Genomic DNA, 15,749 nt, shown 5'->3' with positions numbered 1-15,749 from the left:
ACACATACACGCACATGGCGCCACCATACAGTCATGGACGACATACTGCACGGTCTAAACAAAGCCCAACGTGAAGCCGTCACCTCTGAAGCATCTGTCCTCCAGGTTCTGGCACCACCCGGATCCGGCAAAACGAAGACTCTGACCACACGCGTCGCGTACCTCATCGCGCACCGCCATCTGAAGCCATGGAACATCATCACGTGTACCTTCACCAAGAAGGCGGCGAACGAAATGAAAGAGCGCCTACGTAGCTTCATCGGCGAAGAACTCGCGAAGCAGATCAAGCTTGGGACCTTCCACGCGATTGCGGCGCAGTATCTTCGCCAGTATGGGCAACACATTGGCCTTGCCAAGGACTTTGGTATCGCAGACACTTCGGACAGCAAGGCCATTATCAAGCGAATCATCAAACGGCGTGACCTGACCAGTGAGGTACCGAAAGCGTTGGGACGCATCTCCGCGAACAAATGCAAAGGCATCGAAAGCGGCCAGTTTGCACAGACGGCGAAGAATGTCGACCAGCAGGAGTTCGCTCTCATCTTCTCGGAGTACGAAGCAGAGTTGATGGCATCAAATCTGCTAGACTATGATGACCTGCTCCTCAGGTGCTGCTTTCTTCTAAGAACGCATCCCCAATGCGTGTCCAACGTGCAAGCAGTGTTGATCGACGAGTTCCAAGATACGAACACGGTTCAGTACGATCTTATGGCACTCTTCGCACAGAAGCGGAACATGATCACAATCGTCGGCGATCCCGATCAGAGCATCTACGGATTCCGCCACGCTGAGATCAAGAACCTGAACCTCATGAAGGATCAATGGCCAGACACTCTTACCATCAATCTGGAAGAGAACTACAGGTCTTCTGGTGCCATTCTCCATGCAGCGCAGGAGGTCATTGAACAGGACGAGAGTCGTCCACAGAAGAAGCTGCAAGCAACGCACACCTATGGGCTGCGACCTGTCCTCAGGAAGCTTCCATCTGCGGCTGCTGAAGCAAGCTGGCTGGTCTCAGAGATCGGCCGTATGTGTGCCATGAGCGGCAAAGTTTTACAGCACAGCGACTTTGTGATCCTTTTGCGCAGCGCAGCACTCTCGCGTGAGATAGAAGCTGCGCTGGGCAGAGATGGTGTGCCGTACCGGATGGTCGGTGGCAAGAAGTTTTTCGAACGAGCGGAGGTCAAGATCGTTGTCGACTATTTGCAAATCATCAACCAGCCCAGTCACAGCGAAGCGGTGGAACGCATCATCAATGTACCTTCCAGGCGCATTGGTGATGCTACAGTGAAGAGCTTTCGCGAGGAAGCATCCACGAAGGGTATATCATTCTGGGAGCTCATCTGTGGCGTTTCTCAGGACAAGATTCGATCAACAACCAAGCTACCTGCAGCAACAGAAAAGGGCGTTTCCTCATTCGTCAATGTGATATTGAGCGGACGAAGAAAGATTTCTGAGGCGAATGACGGGCAGACGTCTTTGGTCGATCTGATCAACCTCGTCGTCAAGAAGATCGACCTCCAGTCTTATCTCAAGAACAAGTACGAGAACGAGTATGAAGCCAGGTGGTCGAACGTCGAAGAGCTCATGGCCCAAGCTGCAGATGCATCGGATCCCGCTAGATTAAAAGCCATGGTGGAAGAGGACAGCTTACCCACCATTGACGGCCTTGAGCAACGGACTGCTGGGAGTGAGGACATATTGTCGATCTTTCTGGCGAATATTGCTTTGACGTCCAGCGCAGAGACGAAGCAAGCAGAGGGCGCAGAGCCGGTGCAACAGGTCACCATATCCACGATTCATTCGGCCAAAGGTCTAGAGTGGCCAGTTGTTTTCATTCCGGCCTGCTACGAGGGATCGATACCACATTCACGATCCGATGACAACGACGAGGAGCGGAGGTTGCTCTATGTCGGTATGACACGAGCACAAGCCTTGCTGTACCAAAGCTGTCCGATCAAAGACACTCAGAGACAAGAGACCATCATGTCCTCATATCTGACCCAGCCTGGGGTGCAGCATCACTTCGAGGAGCATGGTCCACTCATGTCTATTCACGAAGCCAAGAGTCTGGCTACGACATTGCGAAGAGAGCAGCCAACGACAGCTTCATACGAAGAAGGAAAGAAGGATTTGGAGAGTGAACTGGACAATTACTGGCCATTGAACGGCGAACAGCCTCCTGAAGAGCGAGCCAAATGGGATTATGGCAAGGCCACAAATCACGTGACAGCGTTTGGCACGGCGAGGTCAGCATCATGGGTGGCGTCAACGTCAGTGACTATGCAACAGCAGCAAGGGTTCTCGACAGCGTCCGCCACAATGAAGCCCAGCTTTGGCTCAGTGAAGGACCTGTACGACGATCTTTTGGGACAGGACCGCCTCAAAGCTATCGACAAGAAGCAAGCCGAAGCGAAAAATAAGAGCGACGCTGCCGCACCAAAGGGCAAGAAACGACAGATTGAGGGTCAGGGGAGTATTGCGGGCTTCTTTAACAAGCGCAGAAGACCAGCAGAAGAGGCTGACGAGGCTGACGAGGTTCGGGGGCCGGTAGGCTTGCGCAGTGCTCACAGCGATCCCTTACGGGACGTCTCGAACATCATGCCAGCAGAGCCACCTTCTTCGTTGCCCTCAAAACCGCTGCTCTCCAACTCCCGCCAGATCCGTACGGCGCCGCTTCGGAAGGCCCCATCTGCGCGGCCTTCTCAACCAGACAGCGGATACATGTTTCTCTCAAGCTCACCACGGAAGCCAGACGATGCGGAGAATGAGCCTCAGCCCGATCTGGATGAGGCAGAGCAGGCGGCCGACATACCCCAGCCTCAATTCAAACCGGCTTCGACATTTCACACCACCTCACTGCAGTCCTTGCAACAGAAGCCTTTAGCTCATGGCAGGCGATATGGTGCAAAGCCTAGTATGAACGGTTGGGCGAATCGAAGTAGGAAATGATACGCTGTACATTGATAGTCATTAGTATACGTACTCGCTCAACAGCCATTAGCATAACGAACTTATACCATACATTACAAAGCCATCACTGCACAACCTCCAAACCTCACATCCCGCCCAAAACGCCTCGCTAAAGTCACACCCGTAATCAAAACACAAACAACCACCTCACCCCTCTACCGACCCCAACCACCATCCTCTTCGCAAACTTAAACACAACGACCATGAACCAAATCCACCACATCACTCCCAGCACCGCCCACTCCAGCACCTTGAACCCTGCCTGCCGAAGCAACCTAAACTGCCTCCGCCGCCTTCTCACCATCGTGTCCACCGCCTCGTCGACCCGTTTAGTCTGCTGCGGCTGCTTGGTCGTGAGTTCGACGATGAAAGCATCTGCTTCATCCGAAGCATCGTGGACGTGCGTGGTGAGTTGATCGGAAGCTTTCTGCTGCAGGGTGTCAAGCCTGGAGGCCAGGTTGCGGGCAGTAGTGGTTTGGAAGTGTGAGAGGCCGGATTCGAAGCTCGAGAAGACGGTGGTGAGGTGATCGGAGAGCAAGCGGGCGGCCTCGAGATGTTCATCTTTGATTGGTACGGTGGGGACGCCTTTGTTGGCTGTCTCGGCCGCTTGGGCCAGTTCGGCAGGCGCAGGGTTGCGAGGCTGGTTGCCGCGGCGTTGGATCTCGCGGGCTTTGATGCCGGAGCAGAGGAGCAGGGCGCGGACGCCGGCAATGTCGCGGGCGGTGATCTTGCGATTAGCGGGTTGGAGGGGCTGCGCTTGGTCATAGATGCTCCAGTGTCGCTGGCCTGGAGAGCGAGAAATCGTTCGCGCAGAGGGCATCGAGGCATCGAGACCCAGATCGCCGTAGCTTTTGCGTGGTGTGGTGTCGAATCTGATGGTCGTTGGCGGAGGTGCTGCATCCCGGGTGCTGTCTTCCTCCGGGATGTTGATGCGTGGTGGTGGGAGCTTTTGGCCTTTGCTGCTGTCGCTTTGCGAGCTCTTGGTGCGCTCAAAGGGATTCGTGTTTGCTGTAATCGGCGCCCCAGGAACCACACCACGCCTGCCCCGCGTAGACGCGAATGACGGAAGCTGGATCTTCTGGCTCGTCCTGTTTCGGTCCAGTGATGCACGGGGACTGACATCGCTGGAGTCGTTTGGAGAATCGGTACTCCTCCACCTTCCAGCAGAGCCACTTTCCCCATCCTCAAGATCAGACATGTCCGAAGCAGCTCTGTACGACTCTGCTACGCCAGTGTCCGGTCTCTCCTTGTTTCGAAATCGCTCACCACGAACCAGCGTTCCAATCCGATCTCGCCCACCCTTCAGAAATCGCCCAACAGACGAACCAGGGTCCTTAACAGAAGAGAATGTACTGTTAGTAGCACTCGTATCCAGCCGGTGCAAGCTTCCTGAGAAGCTATCGCCAGTCTTATGCCGCCTAAGATCAATAGGCCGCTCCGGGTCCTGACTTGTCTTTGGCCGCCAGCCTTCTCCACTCATAATCGGTTCAAGGTTCGTTGGAGTAGCAGCGGCAAAGTCCAGCTGATCGACCATATTCCGATCTTTGCTGCGAGACCTGAAGCCTGGTAAATTCGAACCTTGTGGTCTTGGTGCGTCAAGCGAGCGGCGACTGTCCAGTGTACCGGTCCTCTCCAGACTGCTGCTAGACGCCGACTTCTCTGGGTAAGAGGTAGAAGGTCGATGGTCCCCAACCGCAAACACATTCTGATCCGTCGAGTTGACTCTACCATCAGCAGATTTTGACCGCCTATGAAGGTCGCGCGGTACGTCGAGAGAATCCCGACCGCTGCTTCGACCCGGCGGCGAGTCCCGATACGAGTCATCCGTACTCATTCGCGGGAATTGCATGGGCTTATGATCCCAATGATCTGGCGAAACCATATCAGGAGAAGACAGCTCGCCATGCTCATCTTTCGCAATGAGATCCTGCATATGTCGTTCCAGCGGGCCAATGTTCTCGAATTTCTCTCGGCTTCGACGCCTGCCATCTGTGCTCGACATGCTGCTTTCACTAGGTGATCGAGAGAGCAATTTTCGGTTCTTCCGCTGATGCTCCCGACCGCTCGACACCAGCGGCAGCAATAGTTTGCGTCGACGCGAAGCTTTGCCAGAATCCTCAAAATCCTCACTTTCAACTCCAGCAGCCTCATGCTCATCCCTTCCGCGGTGCATCTCGACGCTGATCCTGGGTGTATCAGTACTCTTACGTCGCTCAATATCCGGGAAGATGTTGTTGCCAAATCGGTTCTCAATGTAAGCTTTGTTGTCACTTTTCTCAGTCCAGTACGTGTCAGCGAGAAGCTCAGTCGGTTCTATCGTCCAAGAGTTCTCCGGTCGAGTGATCACAGAGCCAACGGTATCAGTCCTGCGGTGGCCGGATGCGCCTTGTTGTGTGCGCCCATGGATCGTCTCATCATCACCTTCGTAGCGCGGTATTTGAGCCTCGTCCGGAGTTGCCCTGTACTGCGGGTGGTCGGTCGCCGTTTCAACATCATCGACCCATCTCTTGACACCCTCTGGATTAGCCCAGCTGTCTGGAGGAGCAGGAAAAGGCCGCTTTTCTCTTATCCTCACCCGTCGATTTCGAAGTGCCTGTATAGGATTGTACTCCCGTCCAAGAGCATGCTTCTCCTCTCCGGAGGACGTCACACGACGTATCAGAGGAAAGTTCGATCCAGGTTGATTCTTCGTCTCAAAGGTGAAGTTGCCAGGCGCAGAAGCATCAGGCTTCAGAGGCGGTAGGTGTTGTAGCAGTCTGCGATGCTCGCTAGCCAGCTCAAAGTACTTCCTCGCCTTCTCCGCCCTTGACAGCGTCGCCGGGGTGAAAGTGTACATCACATTGTCCGGTCCCGGGCTCGAAACGATAGGCAGCTCATCCGATCCTCTTCCAGCGCCGGAAGCATTCGACCTTGAACGACTATCGCTCATCTGACTCGACCTCTTCCTCGCCGCCGAACTGGCCCGTACAGTCCCATAATTCGACACCGGCATCGACACAACCCTATTCGCGGCCGGCAGCGGCACCTGCAATGAACTGCTCACATTCCTCTTCCGGCTCTCGCTCAAGCTCAACGCCATCTGTACCAGTTGCGCGGGGTCCATGCTCTGCGGTCGCGGTCGCGATGACTGTCTGTTCCTCATCCCATCAACCTCTGCGCTACCGTCCACCGACACCTCTCTCGCCAGCGGCGAGCCACGGAGTGAAGACTCTGCCGACCGCACGCTTTGAGCCTGCTGCCGTCTCTTGTCCACCCGTAGCTGCCCATCTTGAGCCTTCCTCTTCCCACGCGTGTCCTGTGGCCCCTTGGGCGACCCGTTCGCGAACACGGAGTCGAGTAGAAAGCCTCCAGACCTCCGCGCATGATGTCCCGCACTGCCTCTTGAGCTCCCCTCTCCATCTGCCCTTTGCCTTCGCTCTTCTGGCGTCACTGGATCCTCCTGATGCTGCTGCTGCTGCTGTCCCCGGCTCGAACTCCCGACACTCCTCTTCCCCGAACTCCTTGACTCCGCCATCGAGCTCGACTCGCCATGTCGTCCATTAGAGACACTCGCGAAACCAACATCCAGCGCGTTGCGTGCTGACGAATCGGCGGAGTTGATCACATTGCCGGCATCGTTGGACATGGCCTGTCCTTAGTAGTTGCTGCGTCACCGGTCTAGGAGGAAGACGTGTCGTTGCCGCTTTGACATGTTGCTCGATATGAAGGAGAGTGAGGTCGATCGAAGGAGAGTAACGTCAGGTAGAGTTCACATGTACATCCGCAGGGGTGTTTATGGTCCCTTGCTCGTGAGTGGTGGAACGCCCGATGATCGCGGTTCGTTGGCGTGAGGTTCGAGACTGAGAGCTGCACGTGTTAAAGGCTTGTGCACGTTTATTCATCATGCCTGCATCGACAGGAGATATGGCATCACATGATATACGAGCATGCTATGTAGATGTGATAGAGCGGACAACAGATCTAGTCGAAATTTCGGTGGTTTTTGTTAGTTCACTATCATGCTACTGGTCTTCATCCAAAGAGTCGACTTCTCCACGATGACAAAGACTCTACTACGGAGGCGACCAAAGCCAACAACCAGAGAGACTGCACAGAGGTGTGTGAGAGGAGATCAAATTCCCAAGACAATGCCGGTTCGCCATTATGCATTACGCTACGCGACAGCATAGTAAATTTACAAAGCCATATGGCTTGCATCGGGGAAGCCAAGGACAGTACTCGCTAGAAAGATAACATGCCCTCCCGTCAGTGACAAGGCCAGCATAAGTCATGCTTCAACCGTGCCATGTCGTGCTTTTCGTTTGATCGTGCCGCCTCCCTTCCGATCCACCTCCACCTCCACCCAACTCTCCCTTCACTTCCACTACAACTCCTCGTCTTCGCTTTCACCCTCCGTACTCCGACCGCGTAGCTGCCTCTGCAGTACGCGATGACGAGTGGTAGGGGGAATCTATGCACCCTCGTCGTCATCGCCGACGCGGATGGCGCCCTCAGAGCCAAGACCCTGGGACCAGAAGCCGCCGAGCTCGACGTTAGTCTCCGGGATGCTGGCGTGGGTGAACAGGAGCCAGGCACCGAACACTGGCTTGGCGAGGATGTCGAGCACAGCGTAGGCGATGATCTCCTCGTTGACGTCCATGTTGCGGGAGCCGTCGGCAATACCCCAGATGCTGCACGGCTGTCAGTATACAAGGAAAGATGAGGAGTGTTCGGTCATTACTCACATTGGGTAGACGGTCCAGATGATGAGCGTGAAACCACCAATGGCAGCGTAGAAGTTGGCGACCTTGCCACCCTTGGCGGAGACCGAGGCACGGCCGTGGTAAACGAGCTGCCAGATGACCACGAGGTAGGCAATGCAGGCAATGGCGTACCAGCCCCACTTCTGGGGAGTGCCCTCAGAGCCGAAGGCAGCAAAGAGACCGGTCAAGATCATGATAACATCAGCAATGATGGCGATGAGGATGGCGCCACCGCTCATGCCAGCAAGAAGGCACAGGTCGAGGAGCAAGAGCGGGGTGGTGAGAGACCAGTCGACGTAGCGGGCCCAGTAGACTTCGCGGTAGATGTCCTTCTCGGTGTCCGGAACGTGCTTGTGCTGCTCCTTGACGACGACGTGGTGGTAGCCGATGCCGTGGCCGCTGGCCATGGCGAAGTAGGACAGAGCGGCGAAGGTGACGATGAGGGTCGTGATGATGTGGTAGAGACGCTTAGACTGGTGCATGTGTTAGTAGGTGGTACAAAGCTTCGCTCGTGAAGCACTCACCATTGGCACGCTCCAGGCCATGCCGACGAAGACGATCATGGAGACCAACATGACAACGAAGACGACCCTGCATCATCGTCAGTATCGGAGTATTTAATGCAGGTGTGAAGATACGTACCATAGCGTCCGCTCGCCAGTCTCGTCGGCGGTCTGGTACTCGGGAAGAGTTGGGACCACAGTAGGCAAGCTGGTGTGCTTGGAGCTGGTGGAGTGCTTCACCGCCGTGGCGAAGGCCTCGACAGGGTCGACGATCATGATTGCGGTAGTGCTGGTGTTCTTGAGAAGGTGTTGCGGTGCGGATGTGAGTGATGAAGAGGAAGAGGTTGTGGTGATGAAGAGAGAGGAGGAATGAAAGCGTCAGTGGCAGTGAGGAGGCAGGCAGCAAGAGCTCTCAAAGCAAGCTTGAGGGAAAGCGGGGTCCAATCGTCACTCCCGCAACCAATCGACTCTTTGGACTTCAGCACTGTCTACGAAATGGGCCGTGTTGCCGCTGGCCGTAACCAGACGTGGTATAGCAGACGATGCACGCAAGATCCAGCTCCCACGCCAAGTGGTCAGCTGCGAGGTGACGATCGTGGAGGTGTGCTGCAACACTGCAAAGCTGCTTCGGCGGTACCTCTTCTCTCGTACCTACGACCTCACCTGCTGTTTATCCGGCGAGCAAAGCTGCTTCTGACTGCAAGCCAAATCTTTGCGACCCATCGGTGTAGGAAGGTATGTAGATGTTCGGGGCCAACAACGCACCGTCACTGCATCGTCATTGCACAGTGCATTCAATGGCGCCTGTGAAAACCTTGGTACCTGCATTGTCGGCCTCCACCTCCGCGCGCAGGTCCTCATCATCCGATCGCAGCACAAGCGCTCAAGGGCTGTTGAGATCGTGATAAATGATGATAAGCTGGAAACCACCAGATAACGGAGTCACGGGAGGGTTTTGCTTTTGCCTTTCTTCTTGCTGCGCTGTGTGCGCAACCGAAGGAGCGGCATCCAGCGTCCAATCTAACAACCCCGCCTCCTCTTCCTCCTCGGAGGCGGCTCGCTTGGAGCAGGCTTAACGAGCAATGGAAACCTTCATGGTTTCTTCGACCTGCCTCAATCCGAAAGGCAGACAAGCTAGACCGCCGCCTCTGAACCAAGTATACTATGGTAGGGCCGGGTGATGCTGGTCTGGCACAAAGCATCTTGCCATGGCCGTTGTGACTGGACAGGTCAATGCCAGCTTCATGCATCTTCACGACATCCTGAGGAGGTCGCCATAGCACTCCGTCTTCGTACTTCAATTCATCGGCGTGCCATCTACTCGCCCCAGGAGCCAGTGGTCCAGATGGAAAATCGGCAAGCGACCATGAGGTAGGTAGGGCATGCGCTGCTCGGTCTCGCTCATATTTCGCCTTTCGTTAAGAGGATTCTCGAGGTTGTAGGTCAACAATCTACAATCGCGCTCAACTCATGTCGCACAGTTGATGGAGGTCGTTTGCCTACATGTAGGTGATGAACATACGAAGCAAGTTGGGAATGAAGTGTGGTCCATTTACGCTTATTCTAACCTCACTTCATCACGACCTCACCTCATCTGAGCTTCACCACCTTCTCCCCTTACCAGCCCGATGACAAGTAAGCAAGCTCCAGCACAACATCAATAGGCTTGCAGTCCGGCAAGACTACAAAGAGGGTGGGCCAGAAGTGGGAAGAAGCTTTGCACTGCTCGCGGTACCGCAACGAAACACTGAGCTTCTGAGGGCTCACATTATACCTAGGTACCTGGAACTGGCGTACACTGCTGTCTCTCGCACTTCGAGCTCCTGGTGCATAATGACTTACTTGCTAAACCGCTAATACGAACGTACTGCTCAGCCCGATTTGTTTCGCTTTGATATGCGCACCTCAAGACCCTCCTGAACCACGAAGAACGTCGAATGATACTTCAAGTCTTCCTCGGGCCTCAACAGCTCGAACTCATAGTCACGGAACAGGAGGGGAAGGGTCTTGTTCATCTCCAGAAGAGCCAGGTTCTTGCCGATGCACAGATGGCTTCCGCCACCGAACTTGAAAGGTTGTCAGCTGCATACTCGTATAATGGCTTGGAAGCAAGACTCACCTGAAACATGAACCTCTCCATATTCTTCGCGTCTCCCTCCAGCCACCTCTCAGGCCGATACACCTTCGGATCTGGCCCAAACAGTTCATTCCTATGCAGCACCCAGCCATTCAGCGCAACCCTGGTCCCGCCTGTGAACCATGTGCCATCAATCTCGCAGCCCTCTGGTGGGACCAAGCGGGTGATGTTCAAGCCAACAGCCGGCCGGATACGCATGGCTTCTTTCAGACATGCTTGGAAATAAGGCAGAGCTTGCACTTCACTCCACTGTGGCATCTCAGACAGCTTGCCGGACGCCGCAGCTTCATCAATTTCTTGCTTCAGCTTGGCGTAGATGGCTGGGTTGCGCAGGACAGAGTGGCACATGGACTGCATCGTGGAGGCAGTGGAGTCGGAGCCGGCGAAGCTGGAGATGCGGTCAGTGTTCTGTTCTTCCCTCGAACATGAAAGATACTCACATAGCACCATGTGCCACGGCAAAGACATCGCCCTCCTTGAACGCATCCGGGGCCTTGTCATGCGCTGCGAACAGCTGCGACAGCAGATCCTTCCTTTCCAACTGCTTTCCCATCTTCTTCCTCTTGTCCATCTCTTGCACCGCCATTCTGGTGATCAAAAACTGCTTTGTGTCCAGCCCCGGCAGATACTTCCGTACTGGATTCCTGCGAAACGCAAAGTCCCATTCCGGGATCTGCCCGATAATGCCATCATACCACTGCATATCATCGATCGTCTTGATGGCGCCCTCAATATCATAGCCAGCCTCCAAGAAGCCGAATTTCCTCGAGAAAGCTATCTCTCCTAACACATCAAACGCATAATAATGCAAGTAATCCCCGAGATTGCAATACTGATTCTGCGTCTCACACATCTTATCAAACTTGCTCGCTAGCATCTTCTCCGTATCCTCGATATAGCTCGCCATCTGGTGCATCGTCGCCATACTGTACGGGTTGCTGGCATACCGCTTCTTAACGGCGTGCACAGCCTCGCGGGTCTCGGTGAAGATATCTGGGTTCTCTGGCGGAGGGAAGACGCCGTAGAAGTCGGTCTTGTGGAACCCTTTGCCGGCTGCGAGGACTTCGCGGGCGGCATTGGGGCTGGCCAGGGAGAGTTCGGTAGGGGCGATCCGGACGATGGGGCCGTAGCGTTCGTGGAGGGCGATGTGGTCGAGCTCGGTGTGGCCGCTGTAGGTGGACCAGACTGGAGGAGAGGTCAGTCGTGAGCTGTGGATGGGGAGGGTCGGAGAGGACTACCTTTCCATGCTCGGCTGCCAGAGGCCAGGAAGGGGCCGGGGTACTTGCGCAGCGGGGAGGAGTACTTGTAGTACAAGAAGCGGAGAATGAAGACGGCGGGTATGACAGCGAACCAGTACGTCCGCAGCGCCTTGATGAGCTGGACGACTGCGGACTCGGACGTGTCGACGTCGGGCTTGAGGACTGCCATGTTGAGATGGCTAGGCGTTGTCGTGGGTTGACCTTCACAGTTCACGGATGTAGGAAGACGAAGAAGTGCGTCGCGACAGTCTGAACACAACCTTACCTCGAGCTTACCTGACTTACATACCATTGGTTACCATCAACCACATGGCAGGACGTTGGCATCGGCAGTTGTGCAAATCATCAATCCCGCAACAGAGCCGTTCAGGTGGTGTGCCATGTTTCCAGATATGGCAACGGAAAACCACCGTCGAGCGTCTGGACGCCGATGTTTGGCTTGAGCGACGCGAAGAGGCGTCTTCGGCAGTTGCATTGGTCGTCGTGAGGTTCCTCTTGGGGTGTGGGGCGACATTGTGGAGCTGTGGGAGTTCTGGTTGCCGACGAAGGCAGAACTTTGCCAGATCTTCGGCTGATTGTCTGGCCTGGTTGTTGGGGTTCTCTACGGCAAGTGATGGCCTGGTGTTCATCATGCGTTCGTTGTGTTCGTCGTGAAACTGGGAGGGCAGGGAGGAGAGGAGATAGGAAGTGGTTGAGTGAGATTCATGAGCTGGCCAGACATTCGGCCTCAGAAGCGAGATCATACCAGTAGATCATCGTGAGGACTTGTAGAATAACTTTGTCACGGAGTGTCCTCGAAACGTTCTTGAGAGTCCGAAACTATCTTGAGGGTCGTTATTAGGGGAATTTATTGCTGAAGCAATCCAAAACGATGCAAAAACTCTCTGCCGTCAGTCGTGACGAGATACTGTCGATTTGGAGAAGGGGCATTGGAGAAGGAGCGCTGTTAAATCTACATCTCATTCAGTTGATCCTCTCCACCTTGACCAACACTCCCAATAACAATCATCAAAAGGTAAACACCACGAAGGAACACCTTGACCGAGGATCGTGCTGCGGGGACCCACAAGAAGACCGGGACAACAATATCGACGACATCGGAGACGAACGAACTCCTGCCCTGGCTCAAGCATACTAGGGTCAAACAGCAGGTCAACTTTACAAACAGCCGCAGCGTCTTTGAGACATACAACCACAACTCAACACCATGGGATCTACAGCAGGACCTCCTGATGCCACATATGGCTTCATCGGTTTGGGTGAGTACCCATGGGAAGAAGAGTTCTCCGAGACACGGACACACTGCATGTGGCGCCTTGAGACCTCTTGAACTCTTCTATTGTATTGAGGCACTTGCTGACCCTGTTACTCTTTAGGAAACATGGGGTTTGGCATGGCGAAGAACGTTCGACAAAAGATCCCCTCCTCGTCCAAAATGATTGTGTGTGAGCTCAACAAGTCGGCCCGGGATGAGTTTTGCAATACCATCGAAGGTACCCTTGAGACGGCGGAAAGCCCAAAGGAGATTGCTGAGAAATGTGTATGTATGTGTGCTGTTACAGCATCCAGACCACCAACATAGTCCCGATAATCGCAGCAACCACTGATCAAAGACCACAGGACATCATCATCTCATCTCTTCCCAACGCAAAAGCCGTAGAGATTGTCTACCTGGATCCATCCACTGGACTCCTCGCCGGCTGTTCCAAGGACTCCAAGAAACTTTTCCTCGAGACCTCGACAATCGAAGCAACAGCATCACTAGGAGTCCTCAAGAAGGTCCAAGAAGCGGTCCCGTCGGCAGAATTTCTCGATGCTCCGGTCTCAGGGGGCATCCCCCCGGCTCATGCTGGTACTCTCACGTTCATGGTTGGTGGACCTGAGGATGTCTTCGAGAAGGCGAAGCCGATTATGTCGACTATGGGCAAGGCTGAGAACTTGATTCTTTGCGGCGGGTCTGGGGCTGGTCTTGCCACGAAGCAGATTAACAATTACATTGCTTATTGCAGTTATGTTGCTTTGTGTGAAGGTGAAAACATATGCGGAAACGGATGGCTCACTGCTAACCATCGTATGTAGGCATGAATACTGGACTCAAGTTTGGGCTTGATCCCAAGACACTGAACAGTGAGTCGGCAACACCCACTTGAAGAACACTTGCGTCAACAGCTAACGCCCTTACAGACGTCATCAACGCAAGCAGCGGCCAATGCTGGAACTCGATCCACATGAACCCCGTCAAGGGCGTCTGCGCCAACTCCTCAGCATCGCGAGACTTTAAGGGCGGTTTCAAAGTCGAGCTCGCACAGGGCGTTACTCGCCAGATGACGAAGCTGATGGAGGAAGTTGGAGCGAAGTCGATGTTTGGTCCTGTCATGGACGATATCTGGGCTCGGGCGGTAGAGTCTCCGATGTGCAGGGAGCAGGAGTCGAGGAGTATTTTCAGGTTATTTGCGGAGGAGAATGGAAGTTCGTTGGGCAAAGTTAAGGTAGAGTAGAGCTACGGACGCTTGAACTGAATATTTCATCAAAGCACAGCACCGCCGTTCTGTCGCTTCCGGAAGTGCTGGGAGTAGTCGTAGTTCAGATCATTGCCAGAATTGAGGAGCTGCTTCGTAAGTTCTGGATCTGTCTCTGCCTTCTTCAATGTTATCAGAAACTCATCCTGCTCCATGACCTTCTCTGGGTCTTGATCAAAAAGCCTCCGAATGTTGCCGGTGGAGATAGGGTTGATGATGTCCCGATACTTCTGTCTCTGCACATCTGACCAGGTGGTGAGAATTTCTTGATCGGCTTCCCCTTTGTACATGCCCTCAAGACACTGGAACAAGCCTGCAATATCTGCGATGCCACCCGTCAAACCCATGCCACCGAATGGATTGCAGAGGTGAGCGGCATCAGCTGCGAGCAGCACACGATTGACTCTCATGGAGTCGACGCATCGCTGATGAACACGATATGGCGACTTATTGAGCACGCGATACTCGTCAGGCTTTGGGTTGCCGGGAAGGAATTTTTCGAACTTCATCGGCAGTCGTTCCATGAGTTCCTCGTTCGATAGACCTGGGACTTCACCATAGGAGATTCGCCAGACGTTCTTCTTCGGTTCAGGATGGGGTTCAATTCGTGCCGCCATGTAGAAGTGTTCTGGATGGATGATGAAGTTCGAGTCCTCCCAGCCAAACTGATCGAGGTCGATTTCGGTCTAAGAGATACGTCAGTCAATCATCCCTCCCATGCTGCGCTCAAGGGCGAGCAAGGAAAAGAACTCACATTCGTAGCCACGATCTGCTCCTCCCAGGAGAAGCCTGGGAAGTTACGCTTGCCGAATACCAGTTGTCGCACGGTCGAATTTCCGCCATCGGTACCGACAACATAATCGGCCGAGTACTCCTTCGTCTCCCCGTTCTCCTCGACCTGAACAGTAGCTACTTGATCTTCTGCTCCCAAGCCACTTTTGATAGCAGTAACTCTGCTTCCCCATCGGATGCTAATGTTGGCTCGTGATTTGAGCTCCCGCTCCAGCAGTCCACACATCTTGCCCACGGCGTACACGGTAATGAAATCGCCTTCCAGACCTTCCTCATGATTCGCAGTCCAGTCTAGCCCGGCCAAGCGCGTTCCATCTAGCTTTCTCCAGCAGACGTTCCAGGGAATATAGCCATCCCGTCTGATCTCAGGCAGAATGCCAACCTTCCGGAAGAGTTGGATAGCTGGAGTTCCATAATGTGTTGCTCGTGGGGCGGTGTTCAAAGTGTCAGCTGCATCCAGTATGGTTATCTCGGGTCTCGGGTCCAGGTCTGCAAGGCATAAGGCTAGAAGCAGTCCTGATGGCCCAGCGCCAACTATTACAACCGAATCGATTCCAGAAGACTGTGTTGGAGCCATTGTGGTGAGGTTGGCAGCGCGACCTCCTGTCGCGAGGCATGAGTGGCCATTTTGACAACGGTATACGGCTCATGGTCGAGCCCATCTGCCGGGCAGTTCTCAGAAGTCATTAGTTCTAGCCCCACGAAGTACCTGTGCACATGCACGCGGGGTGCGGAGTGATCGCGGGCTGAGAGGAGCTCCAGCCTCGTCCCATTCATCTTTCGGTGGCGTGTTGGATGGCGTGTCTTGAGGGGTTCATTAGCGT

General features: G+C 54.4%; 6 protein-coding genes across 6 annotated transcripts; 2 read left to right on the top strand and 4 right to left on the bottom strand.

The window, feature by feature from the left end:
* Positions 1-33: 33 nt before the first annotated feature.
* srs2 (ATP-dependent DNA helicase srs2) lies at positions 34-2,952 on the top strand (the record flags this gene model as incomplete). The annotated part of the gene is made up of 1 exon (XM_064800990.1): positions 34-2,952. One exon carries the CDS (start codon positions 34-36, stop codon positions 2,950-2,952), a length of 2,919 nt encoding a protein of 972 aa, XP_064660941.1.
* A 148-nt stretch (positions 2,953-3,100) lies between these two features.
* Positions 3,101-6,598, bottom strand: LTR77_003734 (uncharacterized protein; the record flags this gene model as incomplete). Its single annotated transcript, XM_064800989.1, has 1 exon — positions 3,101-6,598. One exon carries the CDS (start codon positions 6,596-6,598, stop codon positions 3,101-3,103), a length of 3,498 nt encoding a protein of 1,165 aa, XP_064660940.1.
* Positions 6,599-7,423: 825 nt separating this feature from the next.
* On the bottom strand, positions 7,424-8,494 carry LTR77_003733 (uncharacterized protein; the record flags this gene model as incomplete). Its single annotated transcript, XM_064800988.1, has 4 exons — positions 7,424-7,643; positions 7,698-8,188; positions 8,240-8,306; positions 8,358-8,494. 4 exons carry the CDS (start codon positions 8,492-8,494, stop codon positions 7,424-7,426), a joined length of 915 nt encoding a protein of 304 aa, XP_064660939.1.
* A 1,595-nt stretch (positions 8,495-10,089) lies between these two features.
* On the bottom strand, positions 10,090-11,783 carry LTR77_003732 (uncharacterized protein; the record flags this gene model as incomplete). The annotated part of the gene is made up of 4 exons (XM_064800987.1): positions 10,090-10,284; positions 10,338-10,743; positions 10,796-11,540; positions 11,594-11,783. The coding sequence occupies 4 exons, from the start codon at positions 11,781-11,783 to the stop codon at positions 10,090-10,092; spliced, it is 1,536 nt and encodes a 511-aa protein (XP_064660938.1).
* A 1,038-nt stretch (positions 11,784-12,821) lies between these two features.
* Positions 12,822-14,112, top strand: LTR77_003731 (uncharacterized protein; the record flags this gene model as incomplete). The annotated part of the gene is made up of 5 exons (XM_064800986.1): positions 12,822-12,873; positions 12,991-13,154; positions 13,235-13,643; positions 13,694-13,741; positions 13,799-14,112. The coding sequence occupies 5 exons, from the start codon at positions 12,822-12,824 to the stop codon at positions 14,110-14,112; spliced, it is 987 nt and encodes a 328-aa protein (XP_064660937.1).
* A 29-nt stretch (positions 14,113-14,141) lies between these two features.
* LTR77_003730 (uncharacterized protein) lies at positions 14,142-15,502 on the bottom strand (the record flags this gene model as incomplete). Its single annotated transcript, XM_064800985.1, has 2 exons — positions 14,142-14,819; positions 14,888-15,502. The coding sequence occupies 2 exons, from the start codon at positions 15,500-15,502 to the stop codon at positions 14,142-14,144; spliced, it is 1,293 nt and encodes a 430-aa protein (XP_064660936.1).
* Positions 15,503-15,749: the final 247 nt, after the last annotated feature.

This window comes from Saxophila tyrrhenica (genome assembly GCF_035928015.1).
Source record: "Saxophila tyrrhenica strain CCFEE 5935 chromosome Unknown scaffold_5, whole genome shotgun sequence".
Classification (NCBI taxonomy): domain Eukaryota; kingdom Fungi; phylum Ascomycota; class Dothideomycetes; order Mycosphaerellales; family Extremaceae; genus Saxophila; species Saxophila tyrrhenica.
The sequence above is the reverse complement of the archived record's forward strand: the minus strand, read 5'-3'. Positions and strand labels throughout refer to the sequence as shown.